Genomic DNA, 15,135 nt, shown 5'->3' with positions numbered 1-15,135 from the left:
AAGTCATACTTTTTCCACCTTTCACAAATCGGTAAGCATACGCATTTCATTAGAACAGCACTTTCAACTGCACAGCTGCAAAATGCAGAGCAACTAACAGGCTAACCAAAGACCTGGGAGAAATGACACGCAGACCAAAAAAAAACAAAAACAGGTCACTGACACAAATGAAGAGTTCAAAGAGGTGTTAAAAACCGAAAAGCTGAAACAGCACAAAACAGTACTTCAGCAATACTGCAGTGATGCCAATACTGCGGTACCTTACCATATCCAGTTACCATGGTCTTTACATGCCAAAGCATTTCAAAGAATAGCATAATACTACTATGGTACATGTTCAAAAAATGGTAATGCTATGATACATTTTCACACTTTTTAAGTGGTGAAATGTAGCATGAAGAGTGGGGACGACAACTGATCTGCATAATATGCTTTTGCATACTTGCTCAAAATGCGTGTCTGGCTTCAGAGAGAAAAAGAGAATGCACACACCACTAAAATGGATTTATCCTACTGTTTGCATGCACATAGAAGAGAGAAAAAAAACTTAGACCTTTACAAAAAAAAATACACAAATTTCAGACAGGCAAAGAAAAAAGGGGAACAACGGTTATATACAAAGCTCTTCCATATCTCTCGAGAATTCATATAGCATTTCTCAAAACTTTTTGTTTGTCTGGCAGTAAAGTTTGTGTCCTGTCAGGAGAGATGAGGTGAGAGCAGCAGCAGACTCTCCGAGAGCCTGAACCGAACCGGCACCTGCCTTTAAACATTTATGACTGATGCATTTTTAACACACAACATAAAAAAGGCATGACTCCGTTGTTTTCACAAAACCAACATTCCCATCTTTCTCACTAACAGATCCACACACAAACTCCTGCACTCTATATAAGTCAAAAAAATAAAAAAAAAAAACAACACAACCACACTCACCTACTTCAAGATGGCGGCGCGTCCACACGCAGCGGCTTCTCTCTGTCCCGACAGAACGGTGTTTTCGTGTTTTTTTGTCTCTTGTGAGTCGCAGTGTTTTTACGTACGTCGTCATCGCGTCTATCTGTCTTTAAGCGCGCATACAGTCGTGAGTTTCTGCTGGATGTCGGCAGAGCCGCATTTTTAGAGTTAAAACTCCGCGCACGCGCGAACTGCTGCGAGAGATCTCGAACTGCTCCGGAGGCCTACATCATCACCGACCCCCTCTACTGCATCTCGCCCACAGCGGAGGCGCCACAAGCGGCGTGAGAGGAAGCAGAAGAGGGGTAAGCGCGGAGGTATCCGGGCTAGGCTAACGGCTAACCCACACAAGCCATCCATCCCCACCGTCGTACTGGCTAACGTACGCTCTTTGGACAATAAACTGGACTACATCCGATTACTACGTTCAACTCAGAGGACTGTAAGAGACTGTTGTGTGTTTGTATTCACGGAAACATGGCTCAGCGACAGCGTTCCGGACGGACTGCGCCATTCAGCTCGACCAGCTGACGTGCTATCGAGCAGACAGAGCTCGCGTCGCGGGAGGAAAAAACCCGCGGCGGCGGGCTTTGTGTTTACATCAATGACGCGTGGTGCCGCGATGCTGTTGTGATCTGCAAACACTGCTCACCCCTGGTGGAGTTTATGATTATTAAGTGCCGGCCGTTCTATCTGCCGAGGGAATATACTGCCATACTGCTTGTTTCGGTTTACATTCCCCCGAACAACAGCAACAGCAACAGGAACAATGCACTAAATGAACTGCACCAGCACATCAGTGAGCAGCAGACAGCACACCCCGATGCTTTTCTCATCATAGCTGGGGATTTCAACCATGCTGACTTAAAGAGTGTATTTCCTAAAATACACCAACACATTAACTTTCCAACAAGAGGTAAAAAACATTTTAGACTTTGTTTACACCACACAGAGAGGAGCTTACAAAGCCCTCCCCCTCCCCCACCTCGGTGCCTCAGACCACATCACTGTCATGCTAATGCCTGCATACAGACCGCTCGTTAAAGTCGCCAAACCAGTTCAGAAACAGATTCAAGTGTGGCCAGAAGGATCGTCTGAGGCTCTTCAGGACTGCTTTGATACAACTGACTGGAATATGTTTAAGCAGGCTGCCACTTATAATAACTCCACTGACCTCCAGGAGTACTCGGAGACTGTCACTGCCTACATCACCAAGTGTATTGAGGATGTAACAGTCACAAAAACCATTACTGTCCGGGCCAACCAGAAGCCGTGGATGACAGGGGAAGTCTACAGACTCCTGGAGATGCGGAACGCTGCCTTCAGAGCTGGAGACGAGGGGGGCCTGAGAACAGCCAGGGCCAACCTATCCCGCGGCATCAGAGAGGCTAAGAGACAGTACTCCAGGAGGATAGCCCATCAATTCAGCGACAGCAGAGACACTCGGAGCCTGTGGCAGGGGATACAGACCATTACGGACTACAAGCCCCCACAGCGGACCTGTGACAGCAACATCTCTCTGCTGAACGAGCTGAAACACCTTCTTCGCTCGCTTTGAGGCACAAAACAGCTCCACTGCACAGAAGACTCCACCTCCTCCCAGTGACCAGGTGATGATGCTGACCCCAGACAGCGTGAGGAGATCCTTCAGCAGGATCAATGCACGCAAAGCTCCGGGTCCTGACAACATTCCTGGGCGTGTACTGAGAGACTGTGCAGCAGAACTCACTGATGTCTTCACAGACATTTTTCAACATCTCACTTAGTCAGGCTGTTGTTCCCACATGCTTCAAAGCTACCACCATCATTCCAGTCCCGAAGAAGCCATCTCCATCATGCTTCAATGACTACCGTCCTGTTGCACTAACTCCCATCCTCATGAAGTGCTTCGAACGGCTAGTCATGCACCACATCAAGTCTGCCCTCCCCCCCTCCCTGGACCCATTCCAGTTTGCATATCGGTCCAACCGGTCGACCGATGACATCATCGCAACTGCCCTCCACTCAGCACTCACACATCTAGAGGAAAAAGACTCATACGTCAGAATGCTGTTCATAGACTTCAGTTCAGCATTCAACACAATCATCCCTCAACAGCTCATTCACAAACTGGTCGAGCTGGGGCTCAACACTTCGCTGTGCAACTGGCTGTTGGACTTTCTGACTGGAAGACCTCAGGCAGTACGTGTCGGCAGCAACACATCCAGCACCATCACACTGAACACTGGGGCCCCCCAAGGATGTGTGCTGAGCCCCCTCCTCTTCACTCTGCTGACCCACGACTGCACACCTTCACACAACTCCAACCTCTTCATTAAGTTTGCGGATGACACAACTGTGGTGGGTCTCATTAGCAACAGAGATGAGACAAACTACAGGAGCGAGGTGAGCCGCCTGGCCGGGTGGTGCAGTGACAACAATCTCTCTCTGAACGTGGAGAAGACGAAGGAGATTGTTGTTGAGTTCAGGAGAGCACACACACAACACCTCACCACTACCAAAAAAATCACAACAGCGTATAGAGTGAGCAGCACCAAGTTCCTGGGTGTGCACATCACAGAGGACCTCTCCTGGACTGAAAACACCGCAGCACTGGCCAAGAAATCACAGCAGCGTCTCTACTTCCTCCGCAAACTGAGGAGAGCCAGAGCCCCCACCCCCCATCATGTACACCTTCTACAGAGGCACCATCGAGAGCATTCTGACCAGCTGCATCACTGTGTGGTATGGCGCCTGCAACGCGTCCTGCCGGAAGACTCTGCAACGCATAGTGAGAGCAGCTGAGAAGATCATTGGTGTCTCTCTCCCCTCCCTCCAGGACATTTATGGAACCCGTCTCACTCGAAAAGCCCTCTGCATTGCAGGTGATCCCACTCACCCGTCACACAGCTTCTTCAGTCTGCTGCCATCAGGGAGGAGACTGCGGAGTCTCCAGGCCAGGACCAGCAGACTGAAGGACAGCTTCATCCATCAGGCTGTCAGGAAGCTGAACCCGCTCCCGAACTTACCCCCCCGTCCCTCTTCTGCCTCAGGCACCACTGAACTATGAAACCCCCCCCCCCCCCCCCAGGTCCCACATCCCCAGGTCCTTCTTCCACCCCCCCTCCCTCTAACATACGAATGTCATGCACCAGTCACTTTGTGCAGCAGTGGTCTGCTCACTACCTCATTCACCATGGATCTGACATCATTCTACCTCCTCATCAGTCAGTTTAATAAAATAACTGCTCTGAGCCCTTTGTCACTTTGTCACTTTTAATCAGACTGAATAAGCTATTTTTTTTTTTTTTTTTTATGCACTAAAAATATCTTTATATCTGCACTGTTTGTTCACTGGTTTGCACTCTATCTGCCATGTGCCTTGCGCTGCTTTTATTTAACCTTATTTTTATTTTATTTTTTTCTATTATGTCTTTTTTTACATTCCCTTATTGTATAGTTTTATCTTATATTTTATATTTGACCTAGATTTTTAGGCTCTACTGTTAGTGTTATCTGTATGCACCGGGGGTCTGAGAGTAACGCAATTTCGATTCTCTGTATGTATGTACTGTACATGTGGAAGAATTGACAATAAAGCACAATAGTAGTGGAATAACTTAACACAGGTTGCCTTGTTGCTGCAAAACATTCTGTGCAAAAACCCCTTCACAAGACCCTAGTTTCCTAGAAAAAAAAAACACATTCCTTTCTTTTCAGAGTCTCAATAGTGGTAGACTTTCAGAACAATGCTGTGTACCTGTCGGATAGACAGCACCGGACCGGGCAGATCCAACAGAACCAGAGGGAGATATGACACCAGACGAGCTCATTATCAGTAGGTACTTTTACATGGACCTTTTATGCATCCACCGGAATGAATTAATTCTCATTGACAAACCTGAAGGTAGTGTTTACATGAATGATAAATAAAGTGATTGTGTTGATATGCGTGTTTATACGTCACCAGCTTCTGATCGGATTTAATCTTTTGACATGCACACACTGCATGAATATACAGAGTTTCCCGCTTCTAGTGTGTGTGTGTGTGTGTGTGTGTGTGTGTGTGTGTGTGTGTGTTGTAAATGAGAACACTGGCAGCGCCAGCCAGAGCTTTTAGCTGTCAGTTCACCAGACGCTGTTTAAATGCTGAAAACAGGGTTTAATGCAGACTCTTATTAGCAGGCAATTAACATAGTGTCTATTAGCAAACAATTGCTTAACACAATGACTGGCGTTAATCTTAAATTAAATTTGATTTTCTTTGAGAGTTCTTAAAGAGAGAATAAAAAAAAAAAGAAAAGAAAGCTTGTGATCTCAGGCTCTGAGAACGAATTGGCTTATAAAAAGATGACTGCCCACAAACCCCTAGCGGTTTTCAGAGCTCTTTCACAGCTGTGGATTTATTTAAAAATAGCTCAGATCTGAGCAGGGCATTAAGTGTGATATCCTCCTCCTAAAAGGCACCGATTGTTCTCTGATAAATAATCTGATGTCAGATTCGGTTTCTAGACCAAACACAAAGGGGGCGGGAGTAAATTCAAGCAAATCCGCACAACAAGGCTCGCTGTTCATGAAGACACGGCGTATATTCAGCATTTATAGAGAGCATGCGAGATGGATTGTATTACAGTTAATCCAATGTCTGTATGGAGAATGAACTGAAGTTAAGGAACCGTCAAAAAAAATATGCTTCTGTTAACTAGAAAAAATAATAATAATAATAATAATAGGCTTTCACATTTTGTGGAAAAAAGCAAAAGGCAAGAAAAAAAAATAAGTGAAGCTAGTGCATCTGGCTTCTCTTGTTGTTCACTCAAAAAGGAAACAAGCCAGTCTGGACTCATCTAATAGGCTCGCATGCAAAGCAGTGGCCTCCTCGGTCTGAGCGTGTGACAGCCTGCAGCGGCTGGATTGCAGAGGAAGGAGAGCGAGAGTGAGGTAAACAGATGAATAAAACATTGTGGTTTTGTGCTGACCTCGGTTAACACCACGCTGTTTACACACAAGAACAGTGTGAATCTGTGAGGGGAGTGGCACACATTCACACAAAAGCACAAAGACGTCGAGCATGAAACAGATACGCTCATGTTCTCCTTTCAGCACACAATCAATGGATTGACTCACAGAGTTCCCCCGTCTTGACCCATTTATAGACTGTCATCAGTTCTAATACGAGCGTGCAAGCTGTTATCGGGGTAATCAGGGACAGTCAGTCCAGGTAAAATAAGGGCACGCTCTCCAACAATTTTTATAACAAAAAACTTTCGAAGAGCTAGGAAAATGTGATTATCACTAAAAATTAAGACTGCAGCTTAGTAAAGTAGTAGTTTAAACCCTTGTTTTAGGTTGAGGTTTTCAATTTGACCCATAACACAAAACTGAACAGTTGGAAATTTGGTTAACCTACGATATTTCATAACAATTTCTCATTTAGTGTCTGACACTCTGAACTCTTGTGGGATGCTCGTACGAAGTTTCTATTACGAATATGATGTTCGCAGGGCAATTTGACTCACAAATTCTTGGCTTAATGGCAGATGCACAGACTCGAAATGAGAAAGAAAAAAGAAGATCTACGTCAGAACTACCCTCTGATTGTATTTACACGTATGCATTTAGCAGACGCTCTTATCTAAATAATTGTAGACTGCAATGATGACGTAAATGTTTATCAGCATAAGCAGGTAATTTGCTGGGTATCAAACTAATGATCTTTGTGCACAAAAATAATTAAAAAATTATAAAATGTACAATAATTTAAAAGTTACAATGCGGTTTAGAAAATTAATATTTTTTGAAAAAGAAAGGTTAAAAAAATATTCAATACGGTTTTAAAAGCGTTAATGTTTAAGGTTTACCGTTTTACCCTAATTTTCTTTGTTTTAATGGCGGGTTTTTTTTAAATCGAAACCAAATACAATCAATATCAACCTGAAACACAAAAAAAAAACCCATACCCAAAACACAAAAAAAATACAATGTAAATAAATAATCTTTAGATTTTCGAATGTTGATCGATCAATCAGTGCGGTGAGCATCTCGCACCACTAGAGTTGCATTCAGGGTTGCCAGGTTCTCACAACAAAACCCGCTTAACTGCTACTCAAACCTAGCACAATGGTGTTTCAAAAAAAAAAAAAAAATGAAAGATTTTTTTGGCAGGATTCCTCAATTAAAATTCACATTCCAGTGGCTAAATGTCACATTATTGAGGTCGCTTCAACCTGCGGCAACAGTGTTGAAGTAGCCCAATTCCACGGGAAAACCACAGACTTGGCAACACTGGTTGCGTTAAAACTAGTAAAAATGTAAAAAATGTATCTCAAGATCTCTTCCTGTTTCCATGAGATGCGAGCGGCCGCTCAACATACGGATTCAATAATCTCAATCTACACTGGAAGCGATAGCTCTATCAACAAAGCTTATAGTGTAGATATCTTTACTGATATTAATTGCACCATATGCACAGTTCGCTTCAGGCTTATTACCGCGTTCCCTGGAAAAATAAACACATCAAGCATTAGCCTGTTGTTGCAGAATGCGTTCAATCAAAGGATGTCGGGTTTGTTAGAGCAGAACTAGTGCACTGAGAGAAAAACAATGAAACGTTCTGTAAGTTTTAGCAGTGCAGTTCAATTGAAAGTTTTAGGTTTAAATACTTTCGATGTGGGTTAAAGTCAAGTCAGTCCATTTTCTGAATGCTACAGTTTGTCGTCCGAGTTCTTACCCTCCTAGCTGCCGGTGTTTGTTGTCTGGATGTCCTTTGCTTTCATAACTGCAGCTCAGACGAGTCTTTCTCTCTCAGTTTGAAGCGTAGACGGGAGAGCATGGGCGTTTCCTGGCTCGCTAACCCAGGGGCCTAAAATACCCAGGGGCAGCATTCACAAATTGTGTGGTGAGAGAGTTTAACAGCCTCTCCGTTCAAGAGCCGAGACGCTGTGCCAAAGTTACATGAGGGGTGAGAGAAAGGGGTGGAACTACCGGGGTTGGAATGCAAATGTGAGAGACAGGGAAAGAAATGAGATGAGAAAAGGTCACTGCCGACACTCATGTAAACACCAGCAAAGGATTTACAGTGTGGCAAGAAAGCTCTTCTTGCGGAAAAGACACAACGAGACTTGGAGCCTTGGCCCAGGAGGAGCAAAAGACCCAAAACGAGGAGGCATTCCAGGAAAAGACAGACCTCCCCTCCACTCCAAACTGAAAAAGCTTTGTTTTAATGGAGTACAGGCTTCCTGGCCGCCGTCAACTCGGGAATGGACTGGGATAAGAAAAGGGAGGTTGCTGCTCTCAGTAACAAGCCGTGAATGGGTTTCTTTCACACTGTCCTGCTCTCTTTTTAGCCATGTGTTGAGAGAATACATGTGTTTTTTTCCTCTTTATTTACACTTTTATGAGTACGACAACATGAAATGGCATTCAACACATTAAACTTTAATAATTCCTCATATTTCTGAGCCAGAGCGTGTGCTTGGCAAGAAATGTCGTGTTATTTAAAGGGATTGTGGAATAGGCTATGACATCACTGCCCCGCCCACACGGCCTTGCTTACATCAGCAAGAGAAAAAAAACTTGTTGCAGAGGCGGAGAAAATAGTGCATTTATTTAGTGAAATATTACAAAAACAAACATTTACATTCTTCGGATCAGGGTTTCCTAAAGTAGGGTTTGCGAAGCCCTGGGGGTTCAGCAGGGAACTGCAAGTGGTTTGCGAGTTGATGAAAAGCTAAATCATTAAATCATTAAAATGTAAATTTTAAATAAATAATTTTACAATTAAAAAACATTTAACACTTGCCAAAATGATTTCTTTTCCCATGTTTTGAGTGAATACATGTCTGTTTATTTATAATGACAACACAAAATGGTGTTTGACGCATTTAACTTAATTTGGCAAACTTTTGAGTCAAATTGAATATTTAGTGAGAACTAATGACAAGAGGAGTTTGAGGTATTAAAAGTAGGAAATGACATCACTGTCCCGCCCACACGGCCTTGCTTACATCAGCAGGAGAGAAATGCTGATGCAGAGGCGGAGAAAGTTAATTTATTTTGTGAAATGTTACTAAAAACATTTAATTCTTCAGATCAGGGTTTCTCAAACTAGGGTTCGCAAACCCCTAGTGGTTCAGGAGGGAACTGCGGGGGGTTCACGAGTTGATGAAAAGCTGCTAAAAATATAAAAGTAGAGTAAATAATTACATTTTTAAAATAAAACCAACTGCAATAAAACAACTGCAAAAAAGAACCTCGAATGTGGTGTTAAGTTGTTGAAATACAATTTGAATTTCAAATCTACTCCAAATATATTTTAGGTCAAAAGGGTTTGGCACAAAAAAGAACGTTTGGGAATCCCTGCTTTAGATTAGTGCATGGATGAATCATTTACTACACAACACTTATGAATAAAGATTTAATGTTGTCTGCAAATTAGATGCCTTAACGTGATGAAAAATAACAATAAAACCTGCAAAACGTAGCCTAATGTGTCTTCCTCCTCTCATGTGCCCTCTTTAAACATGGCCACCACCCTGGCTGAGTGCACACGTGCAACACCGCGCACACGGATGCATGCATACACACGCTAAACACCGTCGATGGCAAAGAACAGAACACTGGCATCTCTGCACTGAAAACGCATTTCCTCGCAGCAGCATGGATGGATGGATCTTACCCTCCCCTCGCGCATTCGCTCCTCTGCTAGCGCCGGTGCCGCGCGTCTCTCCCCTCCCCCTCCGCGCTCCTCACTACTCACGCACAGAGACACGGAACGAGGCACTGGCTGACAGCGAAGGACAGCTGCTCTCTTTCCCTTCCCCCACCGCTCGCCGCGCGCTAAGAGACAGAGCGAGCACATGAGGACGGGAGGGAAGAAATAAAGACGGTGAAAAACAGGAGGGAGGGGAGAGGCGGCCATGAAAGGGCTTTGTTTCACATTTCTCTAATGGCTTTTGCAGGCCTTGCCACTATGGCAAGATTCAAATGCTTGATCATTTGAGACCCAATTCAGTAGACTGGAATGTGTCAATTTATGTAATTTAAAAATTACGCATATGAATAAAAAAATTTAATAAAAACAATGACATTGGGAATCTCAAGGAAGCGAATGCTTCTGGTACTTTTAGTAGTTTTGAAGGAGTAAACTCTGTATTAATTAGTATTAAAATGCCTATTAAATAAAAAAAAATAGTATTTATTACAACAAAACTAAAACTCTTGAATCTGAGACCTAGTGTCAAGCCTGATGAATTTAAAAGAATCAGTTCAAGAGTCAATCGATCTCAAATCAGACATCACTGGTAGTGATTTTTGTGTGTGTGAGTTGTTGACCAGCCACATGAAAACCATTCACTAGCTGTATTCATGAAATACATTAAGGGCGAATTGATTTAAATGGTGAAAAGTAGTAATTGACCAAAAGTTCCATTCTTAAATAATAATAATAATAATAATAATAATAATAATAATAAAAATGAAAAAAGAAAGGTTTTAAAGCAATTCTATACTATTGTTTAAATAAAAAGCACTAAAACTAATGAAAAAAAGGTTTTAAAGGCAATTATAATGTACAGAACAAAAAATGGACATTAATTTTGAGATTTTATACATTTCATTAAATAAATCTGGTTCTGAGTAACACAAGTTCTCAATTCGCAGATGACTTTTACAATTATTACTCATAATTCCAGCTCCTTAAATGATTAAGCGAAGTACGTTTTTGGAGCAATCACCCATATAATTAGCATTACACAAAACAACACTTTTTGTCTGTAACATCTGAAAAAATTCAATTAAAAGTTCCATTTGAAACTCTAAAACTGATGGATTTAAGACTGAATCGTGGATCTTTTGGATTGATTTTGAACAAAATGCCAGGCTGTCCCTGATAACAATCAAACACAATCGTCTAAAAGAGTGAGTAAGACACCGCTGGCCGTGCTGTTGATGAATGGTTAACAAAGACCAATGTTATTAAAATCATTCAGGACCAATATTTTTAAACAAACAGAACTGGTTCTGAATGAGACTAGTTCTTAATTCCCAACCCCACCTCTTACGCTGATCTGAAATCAATAATGTTGTTCAAATATTTAAGTTATATCTAGTTATAGTAACAGTGATGGTCGCCTTAGCAAACACTGCTTAATTATAAAGAAAAAAGATGACTTGACTGTCAGAGTTAATGGCTGAATCACAAAGCAGTAAAACAGACAGAGAGAGAGAGAGAGAGAGAGAGAGAAGGGAAAGGCCATCATGATTCAACGGTTCCCACCTCCCTGTCTTTATCTCCCGCTGGATTTATTGGTGAGGATGTAGCAATTACACCCAGACAAAACAAGCAGCCAAACGTGAATTTTTCAAAGGAAGACACTCCAATGTGTAGAGTCTCCAAAGGAGAGAGAGAACGCCATCGCATGACGATAAACCTAATCCTGTTGTTGACGTGCCAGCCAAGATTACGCCAAAACTACAGCCATCCGAACCAGCGAAAGCCAATACGAAGACCGCCTTGGGGAACACGTTACCACCAAATAATGAAACCCTAAAATAACCTGGGTATTTACTAGCACAAGCTCAACCCTCTGACAGGGAGAAAAGAGAAACTATAAAATCAATCTGTGTTCCTGTCAGCATCCCTTAAAATGGAGCAAGGCATGCCAGAGCGTGTGGGTTGACGGATCGGTACTGAAATACTGCGCGCTGTTACTGTGGCGCTTCTGTCACCGAGGTTTAAAAATAAGAACGCAGTACGTCACGCTAATCATAACGCATCGGCCGTTTACGCCAAAGCTGGTGTGTTTTGATAAGGTTCTAGGAAACAAAAACAGCTGCCAAGAAGAGCTCGAAGAAAAGCTTAATGCGTCTCAAGGGATCACGAATGTGCACTCTTGAGACCCCGAGGGACGGGACTATTAAAAGTCACCTTTAGAGCAACAATACTTAAAGCAAACAATCAGAGAAAAGGCTTGTAAGGTTTTACAACACACCCAAGTTAAAAGCTTTAAAGAATTACAAGCACAACTAATAGGTCTAGTGGCGAAAAACAGTTGAGTAATAGAATTGTGTGGTTTAACTAGATGACATTTCCTGAAGAAAATCTGACTGGTGCTGAGCTATACAAAACCACATTAATATCAAGTTAACTGTTAAGTACTGAAGCAAACGAAAACAATAAGATGCAATAAACTCCATTTCCAAGTGGCTTTTCTGAAGCGGCGATACCATCATATGCAGACAAAAGCGTTGCATCACACCCAGATCTTTAAATATGGATTATCTTGAGATGGTTTATTCACAGACCATCTAACAAATCCACTGAGCTGTAGTCTACAACGGCAGCTAATTCCCCGCTTGAGCCAATAATAACGGCCAGAAAGGGTGTGAACCCACGGCCGGCCGGTTTTCGACTTAAGCGGAGATCCAGATGTTGGAAAACAGAGTTTATGGGCAGCAAAGATCCCAATATTAAACATTCGCACACCCGACGAAACCCCCAGAAAGGATTTCCTGGATCACCATCTGATGGTGCAATAAACTTAGCAACTCATGTCTGTCAGAGTTACGACGCTGAGCTCTGATCTCGCTGCTAGACCGAGAGCAACTGAGAGCAACTTCCACCAACCCATAGCGATCTGCACTATATTTAGGGTCAGGATGCAGACTGCTGAATCAACGCGAATATAACGAATGACGGCATGGGATGCAGACGAGCAAATGTCAGTAGAGATATGTTCTTTAACACACGTTCAATGTGAAACGGCATTCGCAACTCATCAAACTGCTGTAATCTGAGCTGCTTCTGAATGAAACTGGATATTCATTGAGAGAGAAAAAAAAAGAGCATGACTTGATTAGTCAAATAGTGAAGATTAGGAATGACCAGGCTTTGCAAAAAATAATTAAAAATAAATAAAAATAAATTGATAATAGAATAAACATGTAAATTAATAATAAAAATAATGATAACTAATAATAATAACTAAATAAATAGAACACATATTTATGTATTTTTTTAATACATTTTTCAAAATAAATAGGGAATCACAAATATTAAAATTTTGGCCAATATAAGCCAATAATTATATGAATATTATGGGCAAATAAGCAATACATTTTAGAATTTAAAACATAGGACAAAATAAAGACTAAAAAGCCAAAAGCCAAGTTCTGAAAACCACGAAAGACAATCTAAACTAAATCATCGCCTTAAGGTTTAAATACAACAAATCATGACCTAGCATGACAAAAGCGTGATTCTGTTCGGTGCACTGCCACACACGCAGCCCATCACCATATATATTGCATTACTAGAAAAGCCTTGTTAAAGGGATAATGTGACGTTGCTAAATAGAAGATTATTTTGTGTGTTTGGTGTAATGAAATGTGTTTATGTGGTTTAAGGTTCAAAAAACCTCCTCTATGCCCCACCTTCTGAAATGCGTCGATTTTTTTAAGCTCATCGGTCTGAAAAGCGAGGTGTATGCTGATTGGCCAGCTATCCAGTGTGTTGTGATTGGCCGAATGCCTCAAGTGTTACTCAAGTTACGCCCCTTAATATACTGTGATGCCGTGTGTCCTGGCTCGACGAGACAAAACCAATAAAACCCATTACAAACGAGATATTTGTTGCATCCAGTGGGGACATAATTACTGATTATAATGACTTATACTGTCTTTTTACTCGTTGTGTTGTGTATCCTGCCATGTAAACATAAAACCATGTTTGCATTTGTGATCAGAGAAACGACAAACAACAAGCGCTGCTCTACACTGCTCAAAACTCACGTTTGAATCATCAGTGGCAAATCCTTTAAATATGAAAACATACTTACAGGCTGTGAGTAAGAAGCACAAGACTGTCCTTGTAAAGTTGGAATTTCCCCACTTTATAGAAACAGACAGCACTGTAGGCTACTCTCACAGGAAACAGTCCTTGTCCTCCATAAAATGCACTGCACACATCTGAATATTTGGATTGAACTGTTTTGGAACAGTGTTGTAGATACAAATTAACCACTGATTTCTAGTCGTGTCCTCTTTTGGAAGACCAAACAAAGTAGCTTCACTTTCATAATGAAACAGTGTATCCACAACATGGCGCCGGCGGCAACAGCATAAACAAAAGGTACGCATTCTTTCTATGCGTGAACATTTGGGCGGCGTTATGCAAATCTTCCCACATCGTGAAGTAGACGTGGGGGTGTGGTTAACTTAACTATAATAAAGAATATCTCTTTGGGTTTAGGACTTTAGTCTTTGCAACTTTACAGATCTTCTTTATGCACCAATAGCTTGTAACACTCCAAAGAGAAAGAAAAATTGAAATCGCATCATATGACCCCTTTAAAGAAGGTCGCTTCCCCTCGTCAAATGACTGCAGAGAGGGGTTAATTTAGCCTGTGTTATTCTCAGGGTGATAACGACTGTGTGCGCCGTGTTAGTGGATATGCTAGTCCGGCAGGGGCACGCAGAAGGTACCATCATTCCTGCACGGCTACGCGATGTGGGAAAACCAGCCTTGCCTGCCGTTGGATGGCTCAAGCCCAAGGCGCCCCACCTGCACCACGGGATGGGGAAATGTGAAACCACTTTTGAGAAGGCTGACAAGCCGGTCTGGTTCCCCTCCCTGACACTCGATAGTATCCCCTCCTCACACCTCGAGATCTGGTTGTTAAGAGGCAAGAGGAAGAGGTATTTTGTGTGTTGTTTGAGCTGTTGTCGTCCCTCGCCCTGAGGCCCCGCGTGAACCCCCTGTGCTTGTTTAAGGAATGTACCAGAAGACAATAGCAGCAGTCAGAGGAAGCCATGAATGGGGGCCATTGGTCACGGAGCACTATAGGGCCAACAGAAAGGTTTCTACCAGGGACAAATCTCAGTATCGCTTTACTAACCACCAGAACAGAATCAAATGGGAAAACTACCCTCGAGAATACAAAAAAGATTAACATTTAAACTTTAAATGCTATGCAATTTCCATTATGAATTTGCCTGACACTTTTATCCAAAAAAAAGTGACTTGTATTGCATTCAAGGCATATGTTTCATCAGTTCCTGCATTCCCTGGCAATCAAACCCAAGACCTTGGCGTTGCTCTACTGTTTGAGCTACAGGAACACAAGTTAATGCAAGTGTCAATGCTTAGCAAACACAATGCAATTTACAATAAAATGTGCTATGCATTTGGCAGGCAATTTT

At 42.3% G+C, this 15,135-nt stretch overlaps 1 protein-coding gene across 4 annotated transcripts in view; it reads right to left on the bottom strand.

Moving 5' to 3' along the window:
• The window catches only part of LOC109090557 (zinc finger protein 609-like), an 82,643-nt gene that overhangs the window by 39,348 nt on the left and 28,160 nt on the right, over positions 1–15,135 (bottom strand). The window contains exon 1 of one of the 4 annotated variants that reach the window (XM_042714963.1): positions 9,614–10,091. The exons of 2 other annotated variants lie outside the window; for them this stretch is intronic. In XM_042714963.1, coding sequence (XP_042570897.1) covers positions 9,614–9,856 — 243 coding nt within the window. In that variant the 5' untranslated portion in view covers positions 9,857–10,091. Of the gene's footprint in view, positions 1–7,666; positions 8,612–9,613; positions 10,092–15,135 lie in introns of those variants that run through there. One more of the 4 variants, XM_042714965.1, reaches the window with a different exon arrangement.

Source organism: Cyprinus carpio, chromosome A25, assembly GCF_018340385.1.
Source record: "Cyprinus carpio isolate SPL01 chromosome A25, ASM1834038v1, whole genome shotgun sequence".
NCBI lineage: Eukaryota > Metazoa > Chordata > Actinopteri > Cypriniformes > Cyprinidae > Cyprinus > Cyprinus carpio.
This window is presented reverse-complemented; position numbering and strand designations above follow the sequence as displayed.